Raw genomic sequence first — 27,845 nt, 5'->3', positions numbered from 1 at the left:
GATTTAGTTTAGCAGATTATATTAATTGTTTTTTGTTAGCTTTTTTGGGGCCGTAAACTCTAAACACCCTAATTTAGTTTGTAAGGGGACATTCGGGAGTGTAATTTAAGGAAGTAAAAAATAAGTAAAAATCAATTTTCAGTGTGTTTTCAGAGCAGCCCCTGGTCTATATGAAATTTGCTAATAGTTCATGATGTTTATTTAATGTGGTATATATGTTGAAATGATGCTAGATCATCAATCTTTTTTATATGAACGAGGTAAACATATTAAATTATTGTATACTAGATGGATGTGATTGTATGCAATATGAACTGGATTGCTTGCAATCACTTAGTTCAGTCATCAACTGAGTTAGACCACTATTCACCACTTACAAATACAATTCAAGGGTCTTCATCCTCCCCATCTAATGTAAAGCCAGTACAAAGGGACCTGTTGGTTTTTATTCAATCCTCAAGCTGTGGCTCAATGTTGTAATTGGTAGATAGGAGAAAAAGCAATGCACCATATTTCTCATGAAGACCAAACACACCACCATCTCCATATCCTAAGCCATTGCTTACAACAGAGATAGGAGGTACAGTGCTCAGAACATTCTATATTACCACCATTTTAAAACCTTTACCAAGAGATGTGCAGGAGTGCTGACATAGCTCACACAATGTTACTTTACTGAGAACATCAGAATCAGCGCTCCAAAGTCTAAGGAAGTCAAAAGAACTCCGACCATATATCCTCCCAAACATAGATTTCTTCCTAACCAATCATGAATGCTAACAAACCAATGAACAAACAAAGATACCCTTAATATCACCATAACACAAGATGCAAAGTTTACAAACAGCATGAAACAGTCTCATAAAGGAATACAATTTAGTTCTTGTTTTTGAAATTCCAACATCTGCTCACATCTAGTTTGTTTCAGCTGCTTTTCATCAAATACCTTGGTCATCCTAAATATATCAAAGCAATTTAATACTCGAGAAATTCTAGAAACAACTCTGTTTTGTTGTAGTTAAAAACAGAGCAAACTTGAATTGAGCAAAAAAAAACATGCATTTTACAGACTTTAAAAGGGAAAAATTAGATAATATCAGAAAATATTGGAACATTTGGGTCAAGATAGCAGTCGACATTTTTTTTTTGAAAATATCATGATTATCTCATTTGAAATATCACCCCGCAGTGTGAGATCTGATATTTTCCAATATATTGCTATATCTACTTCTATGGTAAGTACAATTGGATTCTTTTAGCATTCTTTGACAATGAGCATTATTAAAAATGATTTTGTTGTTTTGCAGGTTTACTAGTGAAGAAATCTCGTCTCACAATCAAGTAAAGGCATCAGTGCAACGAAAGATCCGTCAAAGCATTCTAGATGAGGTTTTATTTCCTATAATTGTATATTTGTAAAGTATGGAAGAAAACTTGCTTTAAAATAATGCAGAAAAATTATTTTTTATAATTGATCACTATTGAGGGAGACTTTTGTTTTCATTCACTCAACAGTACCCAGATCTGGATCCTGTGATTGATGACCTGCTTCCAAAAAAATCCCCTCTTATAGTTGCAAAATGGTATGCTTTTATCCATTCTATTCCATTTATTTGCTAGTTATCCTTTAGAAATCATAGGGAGTTAGAAAAAGAGAAATTATGTTGTGTTAAATTGAAAAATTGGAGTGCCAAATCTAAGTCTGCTGTAGGCGTACAGCGAGAGATGAAAAAACTATGATTGTGTTCCCAAATAAGGCAAAGAATGGCATATGTTTGCCAGGAAAATCAGAAATTGGTACAACAGCCATAAGCAGAATCATTACTCATTAATCTAGACTTTCAATCAATTGGGGTTATTTTAGTTCCAAATTTTAGCCGATTTATATTAAAAAATCAAGGACATGGGAATTCTGAAGCATGATTGTTGTAAGTTAGTGGGAGTAACTAGAATGAATGGGTTTTTGTTTTAATTCCCATCAGGGAAATTGGTCTATGGAAATTTATGTGCAATTGTATCAGTTTCTCTTCTTTTATTTGCTAAATAAAAGTTGTGTGTATTAGAATTTTAGAGACAATGCCCTAGTCCAAAAATAAGAATTATAGCCCTATCATAGTAACTAAAAACGAGGGGTAATAATTATAAGTACTTGAGGAACAAAATTGAATGTCATGTTGTTCAAGTACTAGTAATTATAACATTCATCTGTCTACAAAGCCTCCTGCTTGAGAAAAAGTTGTCTAAAGGCTAACTATAAACCTTAGTCTAATAAACAAATAGAGGCTAAACCAGTTGAAGTGTTTAGAAACCTCAAAATAATTTATTGAGATTGATAACAATACATCTGCAAGAACTTTACACAAGCCAATGCATCATTGAAGCCTTATCGTCTGAACCACTGCTGCTTCCCACTTCAGCATGGCAGCACCTTTCTTTTCTCAGAACAACTTCCAATTTCCATCATTGCAGACCAGTGCACATACTTGTGAGCCAGAGTCAGACTGTAGCGATGCAGGGATTTCAATTGCTCCTCCAATGCAGAAAGATTTTCTCAAGGGAGACATTGTTTAGTAATTGCAGTCTGATTGGTGTCAATTGTCTTCTGTGGAAGAATCAGGCATGAGAAACTTTTTCATTCAAATTGTGAAGTTCTAGAATGAATGCCCTAAATTAAAATCATTATCCATCCTTCACACTGAAAAGCCTTTCACTATCTTGCCTGCAGCATGAAATGTTCAAGCTGGATCAACTATGTTCAGTATTACAGTAATATTTTTCCAGTGGACTTGCTCATCAGACTATTCTTCCCAGAAAAGTTGTTTCCTGTCTTTAGCACTTCCTTTCCTATAATCTTTCCATTCATCAAAGGTTCGCATGATACTGGGATTTCTAATTCCTTTTCGTAATGCCTCAATTGTCATGCTTCAGATGGTTCATCAGACTTTGGAAACTCCTTTCTCTCTTTCCCATCAATGCAACGTTTGTTTTTATATTTTTTGATTTCTGCATGGCTCCATAGAAGACTTAATTCACAAAACAGAAAGTGATCTCGAGATCAATTGGAGAATCCAACTGGTAATAGAAGTTACTAGCCTCATCTTGATGGATAAATAAAGCTATTAATTGGAATAGAGGGACCAAAAAGGGAGGTAGCACCATAGTTTGCAAACTCTCCAAGTACTCATGAGTTTTTTTGGCCCATGAGTACTGTTGTGACGTATTCACACATCGCCCCATGGCAAATGGGGACCCCTTCTTTTTGCTTTCTAGGGTTTGTTTTCTAGGTCTTTTAGGGTTTTGTCTGTTAGCCTTTGCAGGATGAGTGCTGTCGAGGGGATCGTTGGATTGCAGGCTTTGCTTGAGCCAGGGTGAGTCCACAGGGCCCCAGAATTAGGGTTTCTTTGAGAGTCTTCCTTAGGGCCTGGTTTTGCTCTTGTTACTAATTGTGTCTTGCTTGGTGAGTGAGTATCATTCTTGAAGGTCCGAGCTAGGTCAAGTTGGTGAGTGATGAAGTCTGGAATGTCATCCTGATCTTCAAATGCCCTAAAATTTGGCTAAGTCTGGAATGCCCTGATCCTGAAATTTGGCTAAGTCTGGAATGTCCTGATCCTGAAATTTGACTAAGTCTGGAAAACTGAAGAATCCTCCAAAAACTAGATTTTGCAATATAACTCTTGGAGGTCCGAAACCACTCTCAAACATCCTGAAAGTATATATGGAATATAACTTAAAGTATAAGTGACATTTCCTTCTTATACTTAAATGTTATATTCCATAAAATTATCCTGACGGAGAGTTCAAAATGTCAAATTTCGCTCCTGACCCTTCCAAAGGGTCCAAAGCGAATTTCGCTCCTGACCCTTCCAAAGGGTCCAGAGCGAAATTCTCCATAAGACGTTCTACTTTGACCAAAACCTAGAACTAACGCATTCCTAGGCTTGAATGAAGGCAAAAGCACTTGTTTGAATGAAGAAATACGAAAAAATGAAGTCAGGATCATGGCCTAAGGTGAATTTCGCTCCTGACCCTTCCAAAGGGTCCAGAGCGAAATTCACATTTCCTCTATTTTTCTCCTTAGCTTGACCAAGTTTGTAGACTTTTGAGGCATAATTGAGAAGGTTTGATGCAACTTTGCCTTGGAGAAGAGATTTTAGACCTTGGGATGATGGATTCTAGCCTGGGAGAGGAATTTCGCTCCTGACCCTTCCAAAGGGTCCAGAGCAAAAATCCTTATAACCCTCATTTTCCTTCCTTGTTTTGGATGGGCGTTGGTTTATTAGGCATTGTGTGTGAGTCTTGATGTGTTCTTGCCTTGAGAAGTGTTTTGAAAAGTGAGGATCTTGTCCAAAATTAGGAATTTCGCCCCTGACCCTTCCAAAGGGTCCAGAGCGAAATTCTTCATAAGCCTCATTTGCTCCCTTGTTTTGGATACCAACCTTGTTCCATGGGCGAATTTGGGAAGGAAATAACAGGTCTCTACCTTTTGAGGTGATGGAACGTAGAAATGTGAAGGATTTTGGCCAAGATTAGGAATTTCGCTCCTGAACCTTCCAAAGGGTCCAGAGCGAAATTCACTATAATCCTCATTTGCTACCTTGAATGGGCTTAAAACTTGGTTCCTCAAGTGGAAAACAATCTATATTTGCCTTCAGGAGAAGATTGAAGTTTGAAAAATGAGCAATTAAATCCTAAATCAAGATTTTCGCTCCTGACCCTTCCAAAGGGTCCAGAGCGAAAATCAACCTAAGACTCATTTCTTGCCTTATTTGACCAAATTTTGATTTGCAAGGCATTTTGAAGGGAAGAGTAGACATGTTTGGACGTTGGAAATGTTTGAAAGCTTTGAAAAAATGAAGGATTCTAGCCAAGAAGGGGAATTTCGCTCCTGACCCTTCCAAAGGGTCTAGAGCGAAATTCCTTGCAAGCCTATTTTTTTGACCTTGCTTAGACCACAAACCTTGTCTCCTGGGTGAAGAATGATGTTTTGTTACCTTCTAGAGAAGATTGGAGTTGAAAAGATGAAGGATCAAGTCAAGAATGAGATTTTCGCTCCTGACCCTTCCAAAGGGTCCAGAGCGAAAATCCTCCTAGACCTCATTTCTTTCCTTATTTGGCCAAGTTTTGATGTCCAAGGCATGTTGAAAGAGAGAATGGGCATATTGAAACCCTTAAGGACGTTTGAAGGAGTTAAGGAATGAGTGTTTTGGCCAAGGAAGGAAATTTCCAGTGTTCCACGGGCGTTGGGGACGGGGGGACGGGGGGGATGCATTTCTGGGACGGGGGGACCAAGGGCCTAAATTTGGGGACGGCGGGGGGACGGCGGCGGGGGGGGTGGCGGGGTGGTGGTGCTCATATACTTGTACATATACATATAGTACTTGAAAAACTAGTTTTGAAAAGATGTATGACAGTATTACAGTGTAAGAATTACATTTCAAATGAGACTATAGGAAATTTGAAATACTAAATCTAAATACCAAGATTTCTAAGTTGTGTTGTTATATGGAGCCTAATCAAACTCGGAGGTTAGATTTTCCCTACTTCTATCGGCGCGGTTTCCCCCTATATTTTTCAACGGGGGTTTGGGGGCAGCGCCCCCAAGTTGGGGTCAACGGGCATCGCCCCTTGCGCGTTCCCTGTCGCGATACAGGGCGGGGTCGAGGGGCAGTGCCCTGCGAGGCCAAAAATACTTTTATTATTTTCTGAAGGCATCAGGTGTTATTTTTCTATTGGCCCACGTCCAATTAGAGTTACCCCTTAACCCTCAAAAAACTTAAAAACTCACTTTTTTTTAAAATTTTAATTTTAAACATTGCATATAAGTGGGGGCGACAGGAGACGTCTGGGCGTCTCCCCGTCCTTGGAGAGACGTCTGCACGTCTCTTGAAGGACGGGGAGACGCCCAAACGTCTCCCAAGGAGACGTGGAGGCGTCTCCATGTCTCTTTGGGAGACGCCCAAACGTCTCCCAAGGAGACGTCTCCACGTCTCCACGTCTCCCTGGGAGACGCGGGGACATCTCCGCGTCCCGACGGCGGGACGGCGGGGGACGTCGCGTCCCCGTCCCCCCGTCCCCGAGACGTTTCTGACGGGGGGACGTGCCCAAAAAGGGGGGGGACGCGTCCCCGTGGAACACTGGAAATTTCGCTCCTGACCCTTCCAAAGGGTCCAGAGTGAAATTCCTTACAAGCATATATTTTTAACCTTGCTTGAGCTTAAAACCTTGTTTCTAAGGCGAAAAGAGATGAAATTTCACCTTGCAAAGAAGATTGGGATTGAAAAAATGATGATTTTGGGCTAGAAAAGGAAAATCGCTCCTGACCCTTCCAAAGGGTCCAGGGCAAAATTGTGTAAAACCTATCTTTTCCCTTAGTTTCATGCCAAATCTAGTGTGGATCATGATTAAAGAAGTCCTTAGACATGTCCTTGAATGGTCAATAATTATCAAGTTTGAAAGAATTGAGCCAAATGAAGAAATTCGCTCCTGACCCTTCCAAAGGGTCCAGGGCGAAAATTCTTCAATCACCTATTTTCCCTTGCAAAATCAAGTCAAACTTGGGTTGGATGAGAGGAGAAGCGTTTTCTTGCCTTGTGAGGTGGATTCAAGTTGAAATAATGGAGGAATAAGCTCAAAACAAGATTTTCGCTCTTGACCCTTCCAAAGGGTCCAGAGCAAAATTCTTGGAAACTCATTTTTTCTTCTTGGAGATGGTCAAATTCTTGAGTTTTATGGCATGGTTAGATGGACTTTGATGTGTTCTTGCCTTTGAATATTGGATTGAGGTAATGGAGTAGCCAAAACAAGCTCAAAAGAGGAAATTCGCTCCTGACCCTTCCAAAGGGTCCAGAGCGAAAATCCTAAAAACCATCTTTTCTTCCAAAATTTGAGCAAAGTCAAACTTGGACAAGGGTGAGAGAAGTCATTTGGATTGCCTTAGAGTGGATTTTGGTCGCCAAGAATGCAAATTTTGAAGCCAAATGAGAATTTCGCTCCTGACCCTTCCAAAGCGTCCAGAGCGAAATTCCTAGGATCACCCTTTTTTCCTTGCAAATCAAGTCAAGATTTTGATTTTATGACCTAGAGAGGAGTGAGGCAAGGTATTCTAAGTCTTGGAGGTAATTTGAAGTTGAAAGGATGGAGAAATAGCCCTAAAACAAGATTTTCGCTCCTGACCCTTCCAAAGGGTCCAGAGCGAAAATCCTAAAATCTACCTATTCCTTTCAAATTTATGCTAAGCTATGCCTAGACCAAGGTAAAAGATGCCCTTGAGTTGATGGTTGTCTCCAAAAATGATGATTTTAGGCCAGAGGAGGAAAATTGCTCCCGACCCTTCCAAAGGGTCTAGGGTGAAAATCCTTCAATCACCTATTTTGCCTTGCAAAATCAAGTTAATCTTGGGTTGGATGAAAGAAGAGAAGTATTTCCTTGCTTTGTGAGGAGAATTCAAGATGAAATGATGAAGAAGGGAGCTACAAAAGTGAAATTTGCTCCTGACCCTTCCAAAGGGTCCAGGGCGAAATCCTTTGAAACTGCTATTTTTCACCTTGTTGGGGCCAGGCGAGGAGCTAATTGTGAGGTAACATTCAAAGGAGGTCTAAATGAGCCAGGAATGCAAAATTCGCTCTTGACCCTTCCAGAGGGTCCAGGGCGAAATTCTTATAGGGCCTGTCCCTGGAAAGAGTCTTGAACTAACTTCATTTTAATATCTTTTGTTGATGATTTAAGGTGTGCAATACTATGTTGAAATGAATTTATTATGTGTCCTTAATCATCTTTTGATTTGTTTTGCAGATGAAAGAAGACCAGGCCAGGGCAAGGACAACCTCCTCCAGTCCAGCATCAACAAGGACGGCCTTCTCCAATCTAGCATCATCAGGGACGACCTCTTCCAGTCCAGCATTTGAAGGAAAGGTACACCATCCATCCTGCACATCAAAGACAAAGGAGGTTAAAGCAAGGGTTCGTTGAAGAAGCAGACAGTTCCAGAAGAGTTAATTAAAGTTAGCTTCTCAGCATCATCAAATTGAGCATCTACCAAGTTACAAGTGTCAGACAAGGTGGCATCCCAGTCATCACTCCTCCAGTCAGGTTGGTCCACCTCAGCGTGTCCAGATTCAATGTACCTGACTCATGAGAGATGGCACAAACTTCGATGTACCTACCCCGGTTCTCCATTGGTCGAATATTCCAGAGAAGACATGTGTCCAAATAATGTAATTATTTCATTGGCCAGAATTGAGTTTGTTATAACAAACCCTAATTAGGGTTTCATTGTAAAATCTTGGCCATTGATCTCAAATTGATCTAAGCCATTGAATTGTATTGTGGGCACTATATAAGCCCTGGCTCCTCATTTGTAAAGGCTAATGGTTAGTCGGTAGTTAGAAGGTGAATAGTTAGAAATAGTGAATAGTCAGTTGATAGAATAGCAATTAGAGTAGAATAGAAAGAGAAGGCAAAGATTGTTGCCAAGATGTTGTTGTAAAAGGCTTGTAAAACTTCATTGAAGAAATGGTGAAATCTATGGGTCGATTCAACAATTTGCATGGTCTCTATACTTCTCAGATTTGATTTCATGTTATTAGATGAGTGGAAGAAATGTGTTTGATTGATGGTGAAATTTGTATATCCATACTGCTAGCAGTTTGTTGATTGCAGATTTGCCTTGTGTAGTAAACTGGAATCATTCAGCTTAAGCTTAACTTCAATTGTCGCTTCTTCACTGATATGCATCAGCCTGATGGTGTCTATGCCTGTAGCGATGATCTGAACATCATAAAGCTTTCCTTCGAAGATCGCACTAATCTTGTGGACATGATCCTGGGATGTCAAAACAAGACTTAGTTAGAATTTCATCAAAGATCAATCATTGCTCCTACATTCTTAGTGTCAGAATTAGATCCTTCCCTCGCCCTCATCCTTTTTTCCTTTTTTTCAAAAAATCTAGGCTAGTGAAATCCTGTGATTCCAGCAAATCAGACGTTTAGGTCGTCAAGTGTAAGTCCCCTTGTGATTCCAGCAAAATCACATCATACCACAAAGAGCTTATCCACGAGTAGAGATCCTACATAACAGGAACCTTGAAGCTTCTCCGATTGATCCTTCTGCGATATCTTCAGCATTCGGGAGCTTTATTCAAGAGAAGATAAGGTACCTTTAGGTATTTTATTCTATGTTTGGTCGTGTACAAAATACACATCAACAAGTACTCACAGAGTAAACTCACTAGTATTTTGTGAGTACTTGTGAAAACACAGCAATTCTGTGTGAAAAAGTGGATATTGGGTCATGAGGTGATTTTGATTTGGAAAAATTGCATTTTTTGCTCTATAAAACCTCAATTCACCTTCCACACCACACACAACATAAAGCAAGTATTCTACAATGAATTGGGAAGATTATTTAGGTGATTTTGAGGTGAGTTGAATTTTATTTTTCCAGTTTTTTCTAGAATTTCAATTTTTAAATTTTTTTCCTAAGCCTAAGCATGTGTCATACAAATGCAATTTTTCTTTGGCAAGGCCTTATGGTTTCATTGGAATATCCCTTAGCTATGGTGGGGGGCCATATCCAACCCCCCTTGCAAACCCCTAGCATTTAGGCCTTTGGCCACACCTAGCACATACAATTCATGTGTGTAGCTAGTTATTAGCTACTTTATTAATGTTGCAAGAAATAAAACAGACTTCACATACAAACATTAAATTGATTCAATTTGCTAAATTTGTGAAATGATTTTAGAGGATGAGATTGTTGATTTTGAGAGGTAGGCCGTGGATGATGTGACTGCTGTAGAAGCAGGGGAGATTAGATTGTCATTGGATGACATTGATATGGTAGAGTAGTCTTTGCTATAGTAGCAGGGTGGAGCCAAGCAGGGAGTCAAAATTGAATGCGAGGACCATACTCTCTACTACCCAATTTTTCACTAGAATGGGGAAGAGGAAACTGTAAAAGCTTGTAATTTTTTTACTTGCCTAGATATGCAATTTACGATGATGATTTTTAAAAGAAATTATCATAAATTCATATTAGTTATCAGTTAGTAGCTAGCTTTTGTATCCAGTTTTGCATGATGATGCGATTTTGTAGTCCATATGTATTCAAGAATAAAATCTAATATAAAACACTTTCTCATGGTTTTTTAGATTCATTTAATGCATTTTGCAATTGAATTTTGCAAAAAAATTGTTTTTTAAGAGATTTAATGTAATGTCCCCTTGTTGAAATAGGATTTATTAATAAATAATAATAATAAATTAAAATATAAAAAATAAAAATAAAAATTAATATAATCAAAAGTTAGTTAAGTTTAATGAATGGTCAAAAGGCATGAAATGAAAAGTTGTGACTCCCTCAAACATGAGATATAGAAGGGAGAGAAGAGAACTTCATTTGGGGAGAAAAGGAAGAAAGGAAGAAAGAAGGGAGCAAAGGAATTAAGGAAGCATTAATGGGAAGAAGATAAAAAAGCGACTCTTTCAAGGGGCAGAACTGATGAAAGGTTGTGACCCTTTCGAAGGGTGGTAATTGTGAAAGGTTGTGACCTTCAAGAAGAGGTGAGACTCTCCCTCACATTAGAGGATATAAAGTGGAGAAGTTATCATTTGAGAAGAAAGGATCCATGGAATAGAAAAAATATTTAAATATCTGAAGCATTAAAATCACAGATTTAGGAGCAGACCTAAATCAGAATTATTATAAGAAAATCTGGAAGGATGATATGAACATTTATCAAAGAGATCAGAAGACAAATACAAATCTGCAAACAATAATAAAGCAGGCATTGAAGGAAAAGAAGAGGAAACATTTAATCAATAACCAGAGAATCAGATCCGATGGAATGGAAAGGATTCTCATTCACACATATATATCTGAGTATAGGCAGCAGATCAGATTGAAATAAACAGCAGACCTGTGCATTTAAAGAGGGAAACAACATCGAATTGAATCTGTCCAATTACCACGGCAGACTGAAAATACATAATCTGCAACAATTCTACAAGTATATTGGGCAAGATTCAGTGTCCTCCCAAAAGGGGACATTACATTTAATTATTTTTTAAAGTTGTTGAGTTTTTGCAAGTCAAATTTCAGGTTTGCACTACACAAGAAAGACACAATTGGCAATAGACACCTAACAATTGTCCGAGTATGTGAACTATGGGTAGCACTATCAAAGAAAGACACAATTGGCAATAGACACTTAAAAATTGTCCTCATTTGCATCGAAAACTGCCCCCTGACCCCCATGACTGTGCTGCCTCTGTCCCATTGGGGGCTCGTTGATGGTGTTTTCATGCACTATATAACGTAGAATAAAATACCAAAGGCACTCTATCCTCTCTTGAATAAAGACTTCTCAAATGCTGAAGATTAGCAAAAAGGATCACTTGAGATGACTCCAAGGTTCTCGGTGTCAGGTCTTTACGTGTTGGATAGCTTCAATAGTATGAGGTGATTTGTTGTACCTGCGAGGGGACTTACGTAGTATCCTGATTCAATCTCAATGGTATGACATTCTTCAAATGATGTTGCAATATTGCTCTCTTTACTTATACTGATTGTTAATAAAAAAGTAAAAAAGGAGTGGGTTTAGGGATGCTATTCTAAACCGAGAATGCAAGACAATGGACAATCTCAAGTGAGCCCAACTATGCTTTGCTTTGACATCTTATGAACATCTCCACAACTCTAGTGCAATCTTCTAAGGATAGCTTGGTGATTTTCAAATCACTTATCTCAAACATAGACACCTTCAAAATGAAGCATATCAATAATGAATAGTAATTGAAGTTAAGCTTTGGCTAAATGATTCCAGTTGACCATGCAAGGTGAGTATGCAATCAACAAATTGCTAGTGGTATGGATAGTGGAGCTTCACTATCAATCATGCACATGCATCTTTCACTCATCTAAAAATACTCGAAAACAAACTCTATTCTAATTTTTTCTTTTTTCCTTTTCAATTATAAGCTCTCACAAAAGGGAATGAAGAAACAAGCAAATGCTCCAAAACTCAATAAGTCACCAACATTTTAATGATTTTATTAATTTTTGAAACGCCAAGCAACAATTTTTCAAAGTCTTTTGATCGATCTTCTTACTCTAATCTCTAATTTTTGATTTCTCACCTCTAATGAGATACAAATGAAATGATTTGAGCTTATACTCAATTACAATGGATGGCCAAGATTAAACTAGAATTGAGGGCCCAAATTTTGCCACCTAAACCCTAATTAGGGTTTGTTACAACAAAATACCTAATTTATTGCAAAACATTAAATGTTAGCCATTGTGATGCAACATCCATTTGGCACAAAATACAAGGAAAATCCTCCAGTAGGAAAATTCGATGCTACATAGGATCATAGCAAACTTTCTTCTAGAATCTTGTTGCCCTTATCCTTTTCTCTTTTTGCAAATTTAATGAATTTGGATGTTAAAAGGTTCAATCTCAGTTATTGGAACTATAGGCAGGTTCTTCAATTGATCTTCTAGGTAGTTGACTTCATCCAAGTTTGAGACGAAGGTTGTCTCCCAATCTGGTCCAAGTCTCTTGTCTTGCAGGAAAGTACAGTGAATGAATGGATAGCATATAGTTGCTTCTCGAAGGGTGTCCCATTTGTCCCAAAGAAACCCTAGTTGGTTCCTTCACCACGAAGAACTCCAAATCAAATATCAAATCCTAGATGACTAGAAGCTTAACTTGTCCTTCTTTTATACTTTTTCTCCAACCTTTCAAGAAGCTTCTAGAAATAATATTAAAAATAATTTTATTTCACTTAAGTGACTTTCATGATATAATATTAGTTTAAGTTACTTTATTAAATTAATTAAATATAAAGTTACCTTTTAATTTTAATTTATTTGATAACTTTATAAATGTTTAACTTAATACTTTTAATTAAAATAATCGATTAAGCTATCCTTAAGAAATATCATTAATTGGGACAACTTAATTAATTAAATTAATTAATTATTCTGCCTCCAAAAATGGGGACATTACAAAGGGAGATTAGAATTCTACCACATGAAAGTCTATGCTATAAAGTGTATCAACAATCCTCACAACTTCAAAGTTAAAGATGGAAATGGATGTCTTCAAGAGGAAGGATTTCATTGGCAAGCACAAGAGGACACTCAAGACAAGCATGACAACAAGAGAAGCACAATATTCCATCATGGTGACATGAAGAGGTCAAAACCTTGAAGTGTAAAGGAGAGATCATACAACTATCTCAAGGCAAGATAAGCAAGCAAAGATGGAGGATTGACTTGACCATAACAATGCTTCCCATCATCATCACCACATTGAGCAAGTGAATAATGTTGAGTATCAAGAGATATTGCTCAAACATTTTGTGTTGATCTACCAAGTACAAGCAAACTGAGGTGTCATCCTAGTCACCATTCCATCAATCAAAAGGTTCTACATCAGCATGTTTGGATTCAATGAACCAAGCTCATTCATGGGGGCACAAACTCCAATGTACCTCCTCCCACTATCTATTGGTCAAATATTCTAGAGAGGACATGTGTCCAAATATTGTTATTATTTCATTGTCTAAGAAGAGGTTGTTGTAACAAACCCTAATTAGGGTTTTCATCTTTTAATCGCGGCCATTGATCTCAAATCGATCTGAGCCTTTGAATTGTAATGAGCTCTCTATATAAGGCTTGAACTTCTCATTTGTAAAGGTTAATAGAGATTAATAGTTAATAGCGATTAGCAACTTAATAGTTAGTAGTTCAAGAATAGTTTAATAGCAGATAGCAGCTAGAATAGAGTAGGAGGAGAAGGCAGAAATTGTTGCCTAAGTTATAAATAAACTTCCTTTTCATTGAAGTTATGGTGGAATGTGTTGTTTCTTTACAAGTGCATGGTTTCTTGTTGGATCTTTATGTTGGACGATTAATACTTAGATGAATGAAAGGAATTGTGAATGATTAATGATGAAATTCATATATCCATACCACTGGCGATTTGCTGATTGTAAGTTTGCCTTGTGTGGTCAATTGGAACTCTTAACGAGCTTAACTTCAATTGCTACTTGCCTCATTGATATGCATCTTCTTGATGGTGTCTATACTATTGGTAGTGATTTGAACATCATTTTCCTCTCCTTAGAAGATCGCACTAGCTTTGTGGAGTTGTTCTTTGATGGCAAAGCAGAGCTTAGTTGAATTTCATCCAATTGTTCATTGCCTCTTGCATTCTTAGGAGTAGCGTAGTGTTGGATAGGACCGATTTCATCAAGTCCTTCAAGTCTGTACTTTCCATCTCAATCCAATTGACCTTCACTTCTTTGTTCTTTTCTTTCTCATACACTAGCAAGAGACGTTTTCCACCATTGTGTGCTTGATTAGGGACGTTGAAAATTTGGGTTACTCTGATAATATCAATGGGTAGCCTTGAACACATTTTCTTCCTTATCTCTAAATCATGTAATGCATTCATAAAATGATCTTCTAATTGCAACTTATGCCCATGTTTCCTTCCACTAGATTTCTGGATGTTGCCGTAAGGATCAAAGTTGTTTCTAGGAGAGTATGGCATTAGGGGGAAAGACTTCAATTCTTCATCTATCTTCTCCGCTGCTTGCAAGGACATACATACCTCCAAGGATCGTCCTAGTGAAATAGGAAATGAAATCTTTGTCTTCAACTTGTTCTTCTGTAGTTTTTTGTATGCCATTAATTGCCTCACCAATTCAAGCAATATCAATTTGTCGATATGGTATCTTGGTAACATAAGGGGCGGGCAAGAGCATCCTTGAACTCTTATGTAGGTGAACTTAGGAAATTGAATGAACCATGCACCAAACTTCTCTACTAATTCCTTTGCTTCTAGGGATAGCCTCTGATGAATGCCTCCTTGTAGTGTCCTCATGATGTGCATAGCTAAAGCATCATTCGCCCTCTTGTATTGTGTGCTGCTATGGTAATGCAGCTGTGTGTAAGACTCACATGCCCTCAATTGTCCTGACCTTGTACCAATTGGACCTCTGTATGTTAATCCCGCATATTCACAAGCCTTGGTGAGTGAAAATATGATCTATGAACCCATGTACAATGTCCTTGTCCGCTCAAGCCTCTTGAGTTGAATATCAATGTTGTTGCTAATAATCCTTGCCCAATTGATTCTCTGTTTTCACATTGATATGATTTCCATGAAGTAAAACATCTAAGTCTCAAACTGGAAGGCCTTTGGAATCCCGAAGACTCGGGTAAGGAGCGTGATCAAATTGCCAAACTCTTCCTTAAATCAATCTTGTGGAGCTTACCAGGAACCTTGGATATACGAGGTCTGCTCTTCAATAACCAGTACTTGTTGACTATACCTTGGCATTTGTCAGGATCATCATCGTAGACTACCTTAGCAGCCTCTTTGCTTTTATATATCATGTTGAATTCAGGTATGTGAAAGGCCTCGCTGATTGCATCTTCGGAAAGGTAGGCAAACTCTCTGCCATTAGGTGCCACAATAATCCTCTTGCTTGGGTCATAGTGTCTAGCACATTCAACAATGAGCTCATTACACTGTACTAATAAAGGGAAGCCTGCCGCCTTCACGATGCCACTGACCATCATCATCTTGGAGTATCCTGACGGTTTGGTAGTGTATAGTGACCCTTGAAACTTCTTCATGTCGATTTGTCCTAGGTTGAGATCTCCCACGTTGCCCCAAAATGATGTGATTTTGGACTCCATTATATCACTCTTCGAATCTTCCCTGATGAGGGCCTTTCGTGCTCCAGCCATCCTTCACCTGTGAGAGTTGTACAAGTTAGTTTTGTAAAATGGTATTCAATTAAAACTAAGGTTCGAAACCCTAGGGTGCATCTCTAACCCTTGATTGAGAACATGATCATCTATACTAATGACAGCCCTTGCAAATGTTAAAAAGTTTAGAATAACAAAGGGTCTCATTGGTAAGAGTGAACAAACATAAATCAGTCATGAGGCAAGGTGCAATTTGATACAACAGTGATAGAAATGTCTTATCTCAAACCTACAAATTGTTTCACAACAGACTGAGACTTCAATTTGGTTGTGACTTGACCAAATTGCCCTTATAGATGAGTGCGCCTTTGATATCAGCTGCTGGATTTTGTCAAGTTGTTGATGCAGGCCTGATAATCTCCTTCTAATTTTGCTGATCACACTCAGCTCATTCACTGTATTCTCACATCAAAATCGCTTTTGCTGGTGAAGTAATTCGCTGTAATGTTTGTCGAAATATCAGATCAGAACTCTAATCGCTGGCCTTCGAAGTAAACTTGCTGTGAAGAAGCCTCATTCGATGTGGGTGTTGCCTGGTATAATCGCCTTTTGCCTTCAAATTGGAGTCGGTGTTTCTAATCGCTCTTAGATAAATTCGCTATAGCTTATAACCTTGGTGCAACCTGGAGCAATAATCGCACCCTAAAAAGATGAATTCGCTGTAGCTTGTTATTGCTGGAAATCAATGAGATCAGTAGCAATATCAATTATGTGTTGATCAAATGAAATGATCAACACCAGCTTATAGCGAGTTAGAGAAATTTGGTACTTCATCACAGGCGCTTGGCAAATTTCATTCAATGCGTTATAATTAAACAATTGACAACTAGGTTGCACTCATTTAATGCTTGCATAGTTATCAATTTCAAATTTTAAATGAGAGCATCCCTTTCTCAAAAATTGCGGTGCCTTTGAAGTGGATTTGTTTTAGATTGCCACTCACATTAAATGTATTGTAATTACTTCATTAAACGCGATCACCATATATTAAATGTATTGCAATCAATACCAATAAAGGATTTCATTATCATACATCGCACAAAGTAAACTTACCAAATTGAATGCTACACCTTGCACGTATTAAGGATCTCATCATTTCCTTGTCTATTGCACTCATTGAATGGATTGCTTCACATTTTAACTCCGAGGCAACATTATCTCTCAAAAACGGCATGCATTAATTGACACATCTTAAAGCGAAAATTTACCCACGGCGTACTTGCCTTTGCTAGGAGAGATCATTCACATTATAGAGCAGCTTGGTCAAAGGATGGGATAACGTTCTTGATTGATGGCGTCCCTACTCAAAGGATGAAACGTCCTTGGCCAAGATATGAAGCGCTCCTAGCCTAGGAAGGCTTGATCATGCAACTGTGTGGGCACTCTAAGTCAAAGGACGAAACGTCCTTAGTCAAAGGACGGGGTGTCCCTTGATTTCCATGCCTTAGCCAGATTTTGAAATTGAAGGTGAATCGCTCAAACTCAACCATTGCAACTATAAGCTCACTTCACGCTGATTTATTCTAAAAGAAGACACTCAACAGCCTATTCTAAAACTAAGACAAAAGAAAAGAGGGGTCCCCATTTGTGATGGGGCGATGTGTGATCTGGTCACAACAGGGCTCTACCCCTAGACCCCTATGAGCTATACCCCTAGACCCCTATGAGCTACTTACTATTCCCTTGCTGTCCCCAAGTCAAGGTTCTTGGCTCCCTCATCGCCTTGTTCTTAGACTCCATGGAACATAGGTTAACATTGGTTTAACCTATAAGATTTTTTAGGTGATAAAATTCTAAATATTCTAACTAATTAGCTATAGTTACCACTTAGGTCATTTTAATAATTTTTTTCTTACCCGTAGATGTGAATAGCTGATCTTTCCCAATACTTTCTTGGCTTTATCATACATGCAATTTCTATTGCTTTGTATCCTTTCCTTGACGATGGGTTCAGAATCGTGGCCCAAAACACCAGAAACTAATTCTACCATGCAGTTGATCTCAGAAGAACATTGCCATTGACTCACTATGAACAAAGTTTTCTTGTACATAAAGTGACAGTCAATCTCTTGAAGAGACTAACAAAGTAGACGGCCATTGGCATATGAGAAAGAAAAATCAAACATCAAGGAGATTAGTGTGGCAAATAATTGGGGCAGATATTATATGGAACCTGTGCAAATTAAAAGCATGATTATCAAACTTCTACCAAGAATGATGAGTGCCATCTGTAATCTAGAATTCAAATCAAAGCTATTAAAATGACAGCTAAATAAAAAAATATGATTGTACCTTTCCTTGATGATGGGTGCAGTATCGTGGCCCAATACGTCAGAAACTAATTCTACCATGCACTATCCCAGAAGAACATTACCATTTAATTCACTGTGAGCAAAGCTTTCTTGAACATAAAACGAGAGTAAATTTCTTGAAGAGACCAACAAAGTAGACCGTCATAGGCATATGGGAAAGAAAAAACAAACTTCAAGGAGATTAGTTGTTGGATTATTTGTCATTAATGTCAAAGGCTTATTTGAGTTTGATTATGAATTTTGGTTGAGCTCCTTGTGTGCCTAGCTGGTTAAACTCCCTGTGTGCCTGGTTGGTTGAGCTACCTGTGTGCCTGGTTGGTTGAGCTCCCTGTGTGCCTGTATGCTTGCTGGAGCTAATTGGTTGCTTGTTAGCTTAAGCTGTGTGTATTTGCCTCACCTAGTTGTGTGCCTATTTACTTGCAATGTCAGTTCAATATGCCACATGTCATGTCCCCTCCTTGATCGTTATATATAACCTAAATGAAGCTATTATTATTATTAATTATTATAATATCTATTAACAAATGATTATTTGAAATTTATTTATTAAGTATTATTATTTAATTAATACTAATAATATTCTTGAAATATTCAAATAAAATAAATTAATATTATAAACATAATTTACGTATTCTTGATTGTAAATACAATTTATATATTTAAAATACTAAATATATAATTTATATATTTAATATTGCTTTTTCTTTCATGCGTTAAACTACGCTATTCTCTCTTTATTCTAATTGCCAAAATCTTGTTTTTAAAATGCAACACCAGTCCGTGGTTCCTACAGCAGATCTCAGGGAATGAAGACTTTTGTTTATCGAACTACAAATGTTTAGACATATCGTTCCTCTACCTTTGAGGACAGCAATCACAAACTTAGTAAAACTGATTTGTTAATTAATATTGACAATTCCCCTTTATGGATATTTTGATCAAACGCAGTGATTAAAATGATTGCACATTCGCTGATCAATTTAGGTGTATTCGAAGCTCACTTTCAAATCAATGTAGATTGCTGATCAAGGTAAACTTATTGGACAAAATCGCTGATAAGATGAATTCACAGTGATGTTGGAATACAAAATTATGACCAATAAAGAGTTCGCTGAGTGTCCTAGTCCAATCAGTCCTAATCACGTCACTGAATATCGCCTCATTTTACCCAAATCGCTTGACAATATCACGTCCGGAAAGTAATGATACACTGATCGCTATTCCTCATAATCAAAATCGCAGTTGTGCACTTACAATTCGATCTCAGGTTGCCAACTTCAAAGTCACAGTGCCATCATTCTGTTAATGGATGCGAATTGCTGATCAGAGGTTTGAGATCACTATCTCAAAATGCAATCGCTACAGGTGAAGATATATTCGATGTCAAACAGTGATCCCAATATCACTGGAAATGAAGGCAAATTGGAGTCGCAGCATGTAGAGGAATTTGCTGTGCCTTGAATGCAATCGCTACAGGTGAAGGATGAATTTGCTGTCAATTTGGGAATGACTTGACTAGATCGCTACCCTCAATTCGCTGTTGAAGTTCGACTGTTGACAAACAAAAGAATGCAAAGGCAAAATCGAATTCAAATTGATCAAACTAAATGATCAATTTGAAGCTTATAGAAGTCGATACCTCATCACAAGGAGTTTGCAACTTTCATTTAATGAATTGCATTTAAAATCGTAGTCTTTGTTGCCTTCATTTAATAGTCTCTTCAATTTGCACATATGGCAGTTTCATCCAAAATTGCACTACCTTGTTAAAAGATTAATGGGAGTTGATTGCTGTCTTTATCAAATGTGTCGGGGTGCATCTGTAAATATCTTGCAACATGTATTAAATGACTGCCTTTGATACAAATTAGAAGAGCTTCGAACTTTGTATTTCACTCATTAAATGTAATCACCCAATTGCATTGATCAGATTAATTGATTTTCATTGCCTTGTTGCTCAGTGATCTTTTAAAATGCAAATTCATTATTGACATCCAACTTCGAACATAGCCCTCTTGGTTTCAATCAATTAAATGGCTATCATTAAGTGTGACCCAATAATGCCTTTGTATGAGGCTTCAAATTTTTCAGCCTTGGCGACTTAGTGCGATTAACACTACATTACTGAATGCAATCATTTACTTTCATCGAGTTAACAAATGCACTATCGATATTCATTCAATGCCTCTTGGTCGATCATTGATGAAAATGCATCAATTTTTGCCTTCAAATATTAATCGCCAACTTAGAATTTTGAAACTTTGATGGTGATAGTGCTAGCTTTGTCGAATTGAATGATTCATCCTGCTTTTTACAGCATCACAAAGGATCGATTTTAAATAATTGCATTTGTGCGATCATTCATTTAATGCTTTTCGATCATGGTTTGTATCCTTTCATCACACTTGCATTGATCAAGGCGTAAGATTTCGTCATGCAAGCTTAGTGTTATTGAATGCATCATATGCATTGTGGTTCTTCATTCATTGCATCTCGCATCGTGTGAGGTTCAATACATCGCCATCTTTTCATTCTATAATCGATCTTGACAAATTTTTTGCTTTTCTTCATGCCTCATCACAGTTCATACCTCATTGCAGTGAATGACAAGGGGTGCCAATAGCAATGGAAGGGGGTGCCGGTGGCAATGGAAGGGGGTGCCGGTAGCAATGAAAGGGGGTGCCGAAAGCAATGGAAGGGGATGTTGGAAGCAATGGAAGGGGGTGCTGAAAGCAATGGAAGCCTAAATCTTTTTCATGCCCTAGCCAAATTTTGATTCTTTTCAAATTCTAAAGGTGAATCGCTCAACTCACTACATGCTGGATCATCTCACAAGAAGACTTCGATACTTATTCTAAGCTATGACAAAGCAAGGAGGGGTCCCCATTTATGATAGGGTGATGTGTGATTTGGTCACAACAATAAGGAATGAGTAAATACATTGCAATGATTGCACTTAACTTTGAACATTAAGTTACAAGTAGAAAGATTGTGCTGGAGTATCTTAAAAGGATCTAACCCTAAAGACAGTAAAAGTTCTAATTAGCTTTACCATTTCAGCTCAAAGTTTGGAAATAATAGCATAGATCTATTTCAATTTTGTTCTCATGAAAATCATCTTTATATGTGTAATGACCACCCTAGATGATGTTTTATATTTTAACAAGCTTAAGAACCATGCAAACTGAAATGATGCTATTTCTGCTATTTAAGTACTGATAATGATTACAAGCTGACAAAAATGTTTGTACAGGTCAGCACATTAAAAAGATACTTTCTAGATTGCCCAAATTGCATGAAACTAGCATCCAATTGAAAACAATAAAGGAAAATACCTTGAAAAGACAGCTGAAATAATCACTGTAGGTAGGGAATACATTTTGATTCAAATTACTGTATATGACAATGCAGGTCTGGTACAACTAAAAAATATGTTGCAGGCCCGAAACATCACCATTGTAGGTCGAAACAACTCCTTAAAGCCTCCTTAAATTCACTCTATGCAACCATGTTTGCCCCCAAACAATGCCAAACAGCCCGAGATAGACTCAACAATACCAAACAGTCTTTCAATGGTTGAGGGACATCTGGGAGTCTCAGGGATGTCACAGTATCCCCATTGGCTTTCTGACACAAGAAAATTTTGAGAATCGTCCCTCTGGTGAGGAAATGTCTTGGAGACGATGGAGGAAACTTGGTGGCGGTGGAGGGATGGCAGTGGAACGTTCCTCAGGCGTCCCTGCGTCTCGGGGATGTTCCCGTTCCTGAAACTTGTGCATTTTCAGGTGGGATGCATCCCCATGGAACACTGTATTAAAGTGGCAGTTAAATTAAAAACATTATTGTATCCTCTCCTCGATGATGGATCCAGTACCATGGCCCAAAATATCAGGAACTAATTCTACAATGCAGTTGATCCCAGGATAACACTGTCACTGGATTCACTGTCAACAAGGCTTTCTTGAACATAAAATGAGATGGAATCTCTTGAAGAGAACAGCAAAGTAGACAGTCATAGACATATGAGAAAGAAAAATCAAACTTAAAGGAGATTAGTGTGACAAAAAATTTGGGCAGCTATCATAGAGTGCTTCTGCAAATAAAAAACATGATTGCCAAACTTCCACCAAGAAAGATGAGTGCCATTTGTAATCTAAAACAGGTGGTCAAAACTACTAAATGACAGTTAGGTAATGGACAATTCATTGATAATGTCATTGGTCGAAAACAGTAACATGACAGGTATCGCATTGACATTAGCATGTCATTCATCAAGGACGCACCATGGGTATGAATTGCCTCCTTTGATAAGCATGTGGAACACGATAACTTAGCACAATGTTGCTGTTCCACTTTCTAGACATGCAGTATCAAGTGGTTGATCCACAAAATAAGGATCTATAAATGGCACAAAACCATATGACATTTCAATCATATAGGACAGGGAGTGAAAGGAAGTTTAGTAGTGGTGACTGGATACATTTTTACATACTGTATCATATTGTTTTCTTTTTGTACATAAATTTTATGCTAGCTTGACCCACTAAATGAGAATCTATAAATGGCACAAAACCTTAAGGTATTTCAATCTTATAGGAGAGGGATTGAAAGGAAGTTCACTGTTGGTGATTGGATACATTTTTATGTACTGTACCATACTTTTTACTTTTTGTACTAAATTTTATGTTAACTTGGCACAAGCAATTAATGGTGTAAGGAACTTCCTAAATCTCCTGGGATTGCCTCTTGCCTCATCCCATTTCGGCTCAGTGTCACCACATTTATACTGATACATGAGTATTTAGCTGGTCCAAGAAGTTATGTTTGCTTCTTAGTTCATTCTGCAATTTTGGAAAGATGAAAAAAGAAAATATATAAATGTAATTATTTTACTGCATATGCTATAGGGGAAATATTGTTTCAGTGGAATGCAAAAATTGCCAGAATGTTTGCTCAAATAATTTAGTGTTCACCTGGCCTACTTTGTTGATTTATTAAGGAACTGACCTTTGTATATTACAAATAGTAATAGTTCATCGAAAAAATGTAAAGGAAATCAGAATTATCTTTCAGACTCAAATTTTGAATTGTCAAACCACAACAAGGAAATGGAAATTTATGAGGAAATATTTCTTCTGTATATTGTGTTGAGTTCGATAACATAGACAGTCTTGTTTCTTTAATTCAAACATTAACTATATGGACATACATTCCAGCTTCTAAGTCTGCCCTGACATGATATTGGAAAAATCAGATGTTCAAATTAGCTTCTTTCCAGTTCCTCTGGAGATTCTTGGTTCCATTTTGTGACATAAAACAGCCATCTGATCTTTTAAAAAACTTGAAGACATGTTTTGTACCTGTCTTGGCTGAGTGTGACATTTTTTCCATAAATATATCTTTGGCTGGAGTCAATTGATCTCTTGAAACCAGTTTTGATATTTTGCAATTACTTTGGGTATAATTTTGTATCTCATGTTGCATGCACTCATGTTTCTTTACATGGGGCATTATCATTCATCCTAATCAGTCGTAGTTGACTATTGTGTAAATGTATGATGAACATTGACATTATTAAAGGAAGAAATGCTTTCTGGTAAGGTTTAAGTAGCATTCAAAATTTCTGTATGAAAACTTCTGAGACATGAATTTTCATTTCATTTGTGGATTGAACAATGTTGCCCTTTTATTCAGCATTTTATTTTAATGGGATTTTCAATATGGGGATGTATTTTAATACAATGCTGTCCTTTTTTTTTTCCTAGTGCTACTCACCATTGCTCCTTTGTAAAGCCTTATGGTTTTATATCGCAGATTGCTTTTTTCCCAGTTAGTATTAGTTTCTAATCTTTAGATTGGAAGAAAATTGGAATTAATTGGACTTCTAATCTTGTATGATTGCTGATGAAAGTCCATTAAAGTTCTTAATATTTGACTGAAAGTGTTGTTGCATTGTTTCTAAACATAGTATCTTCTTACTAGTGCTCATAGGAAATTGCACAAGGAGTTGAAATTTTATCTTATGATGCTATTATATAACTTAGCAGCCAACTATTACAAACAATACCCATATAACAAGATTGTAACAAGTTTGTGATAGGTGTAAGAGTCTGCCTATTATTTTCAAAAACTCTCAAATAGCTATTTTTCCTGTTCCAATAATATGTCCAATACTCCCTTGTAATGATCAAACCAGACACAATTCCAAATTTATCTAAAAAATTAACAAGATTGTAACAAGTTTGTGATAGGTGTAAGAGTCTGCCTATTATTTTCAAAAACTCTCAAATGACCATTTTTCCTGTTCCAATAATATGTCTAATACTCCCTTGTAATGATCAAACCAGACACAATTCCAATTTTTTCTAAAAAATTGACAAATTATCTCTTCCAAGGGATTAGTCATTATGTCTGCATTTTGCTTCTTTGTAGAACATGTCTTGTGGAAGTGACTAGATTGATCCAATTCACCATTTTATTAAATACAACAAGAGGGTATTTTGTGGGTGAGACTTTGCATGGAATGAAACCAGTGACACAACCAAGGAGAGGATGCTTGAATTGAACTAGTGAAAGGATGGTGGAGAAGTTTCGAAGAAGATCCATGAGACTTTTGTCCCACATTTTTCGGCAGCAGTAACCTTTTATATTTTTATTTGTTCATCAACCCCATTAAGATGTCTCCTAAGTGGAGACTGTTGAAAAGCTGGGTAAACAACACAATGAGAACATTGACCACAATAATCAAATCCCATTAACATACATCTAGTAAGTCAATGGGAATTATAAAGCAGCAATAAAATCAGCATCATGTAAAATTGACCCTAAATATATTTTGGGAAACCCATTCCGGAGTAAACCTCACCACCAAAGAGAGCACAATTCTATACTAATCTAATAAATATGAGTACATTAATGCATCAAACTATTGCTTCACTCTAAAAGCAATCATATAGGATAAACATCCTCAAACCTGCAAAGACCAATAATACCTCTATTCTATGCATCCAATATATAGAAAATCAGAAACCATAAGTACTTGAAATGGAAAAATCCACCACCCCATAATGCAATGGGCAAACACTTGAAATGGAAAGTAACTCTTATATATCTTACACACCTTATGCACCATAGATTCTATCATAACTATCATAATTTGTTATATGCCAAGCTTAGGTGCTCCATGAGGGTACTAGTTGCATTTCATGAAAACTATATTTGGAAAATGTTTTGTTACTCTAACTTTGATCTTTTCATGTAAGTACTCATTCAATACTCACTTGCAACAATATTCCAAGTCCCTAGGAGAATAAATAATAAATAAATAATGTTGCCACCCTCACATGACCGTCCATCTTGCCCACTTCTTGATATTTGGAGATCATACATTATTTATTTATCTACATGAATAAATATCTATGTTAGACTTGTAGGATTTGCAAGGTGAATGGCACACACAATCTTAACATTCTCCCTTTTGATATTTACATTGCAAAGACATAATAGGGAACATAAGAAAATGAATTAGGTGCTTGGAGAGACAAGGTCCATAGCCTCCATTTGCCAATAGAATTTCTCCGTACTCACTGGCTATTATCATTCAGAATTCCATACTGTTATTATCTCAAGCTATTATGATGATATTGAGGGTTATTGGAGTCTATGCACCTTAATGTGGCATAGTCACCTCTAGCAACGAACACTTCAGAATTAAATACCTCCAAAAACTCGATTCCAAAGTTATCTACCTGATCCTTGGTGCAGATGACACTTAGGAATGCATCCCTGTGTTGCACTCAAACAGATGCCTCCTTATGTCGATGACTCTATAATGAAACTTTCCGTGGCTCAAGCTGTGTGAACTTGGTGACAAGGATTCTCTTTTGATTGCTGTCATGACAGACACGCAACAAGGCTTCTTCCCTAGTGTATTGTCCCTCTTTGTAAGAGACCTTATTTTTGCCCTAGATTTACCCTAGATATGATTTTTAACTGATAGAAGAGGGTTAGGGGGAAAGTACCTTTATCTCCTTAGGAATAAAGACCTGCAAAACAAAGTTAGGAAACATTCTACAAATCATGCTACATAAATAAGTAATCATAACAACAACTATAGCCAAGTAAATAAATGATTGATGTATGAAATAAAGAGAGAATAAAGTAAGCACACATTTGATTATAAATAATTGTTAATACAGAAGTTAGAAACATGAACCATGATTTACTAATTGTTCACACTGCTACTTGGCTACTAATGAAAGCACAGTAAGCTATTATGGATGCTTGATAGGGTGTCTTGATCAACCATTCCCTCTCATCAAGTCCAACAAGATAGGGTGTCTTAATCAACCGTTCCCCCTATCAAGCCAAACTCAATAGGGTGTCTTATTAAACCGTTCCCCCTATCAGCCATACACGATAGGGTGTCTTATTAAAGGTTAAACCGTTCCTCCTATCAAGCCATACACGATAGGGTGTCTTGTTAAACCGTTCTCCCTATCAAACCATACATGATAGGGTGTCTTGTTAAACCGTTCCCCCTATCCTACAGTATTTATATTGTATTCTGCATAAATTGATTTACAGTGCTCAGATTATTATGAATTAAGTTACAGTCCTCAGATTATTATGAACATAGACCAATATACAGAACTGTGCTAGCAGTGTTATCCCCTTTATTCACATATAATGCCACCAATGACCATAGCCGTTGTATGATGCAGATGATATCATTATTTAATGCAGAACAATGTTATAGATTTCCCTTATTGTTATCATTGAATGATTGATACAGGCTTATGCATGTTTTGTGTTTCAATGTTAAATAACATTGATGCTGATATAAATTGAGTTGTATTTGTATACAAACATTGGTAGAAACACGTATTCATTACTTACCTGATTGTGTGTGCCAGCCACATCCACAATGTCTGCTTAGTCTGATAACTCCTGATTCTTTTTTCCATGTTCTCTATAATATTAATGAATTAATTTTAACACCAAGAACAAGGATGTTACTGCCTGTAACTTGATAACAGTTTTGTTCTGATCTGATCGATGGTGATCTCCCTGGATGCTTTGATTCCGTTTCTTTTTTTTATCTCTTAATGTGAGGGAGAGGTCACACCTCTTCATCATGTATGCCCTTTGGCAAGAGATACGCTCTTTCACCATTAGGTTCATTTGAAGGAGTGCAACTCTTCATTATTTCTGCCCTTTGAAAGGGACACAAGCTTTCACAATCAGATCTGCTCTCCTTATTTAAATCAGATCTGCACTTCTGATCCCCATATTCCTCTCTCAAATGAGGTTCTCTTCTCCCTTTTATATCTCACGTTTGAGGGAGTCGCAACTTTTCATTTCATGCCTTCTAACTATTCATTAAACTTAACTAAATTTTAGTTATTTTATTTTTATTCTTTTATATTTTAATTTTATTATTAGTATTACTGTGCTTCAAATATTGATTCCTTAGTGCCGTGAGGATCAGAGTAGGCAATGATTACAAACACTAACTGAAAGAGATATCAAGTAAGGGTTGCATCTTTCCAAATATAAATCTTCTTAGATTGGTGTCGAAGAAGCTGGTGCATTCGTTTAATGCAGCTTGAGAATGAATTTCATTGATGCTTTCAACTCCGCGAAGACTTCTATAAATACTTGAGGAAAACCGCCTTATTACAAAGCTAGAGCAGGTCGGCCTATAGAGCTGTTTAAAATTATTTAATGATATTCATCAAAGTGGGC

General features: G+C 37.2%; 1 protein-coding gene across 1 annotated transcript in view; it reads left to right on the top strand.

Moving 5' to 3' along the window:
* The window catches only part of LOC131054787 (uncharacterized), a 110,633-nt gene that overhangs the window by 6,537 nt on the left and 76,251 nt on the right, over nt 1-27,845 (top strand). The window contains exons 2-3 of the mRNA XM_057989383.2: nt 1,308-1,389; nt 1,516-1,583. Coding sequence (XP_057845366.1) covers nt 1,308-1,389; nt 1,516-1,583 — 150 coding nt within the window. The remainder of the gene's footprint in view (nt 1-1,307; nt 1,390-1,515; nt 1,584-27,845) is intronic.

Source organism: Cryptomeria japonica, chromosome 3 (assembly GCF_030272615.1).
Source record: "Cryptomeria japonica chromosome 3, Sugi_1.0, whole genome shotgun sequence".
NCBI classification, from domain to species: Eukaryota; Viridiplantae; Streptophyta; class Pinopsida; order Cupressales; family Cupressaceae; genus Cryptomeria; species Cryptomeria japonica.
This window is presented reverse-complemented; position numbering and strand designations above follow the sequence as displayed.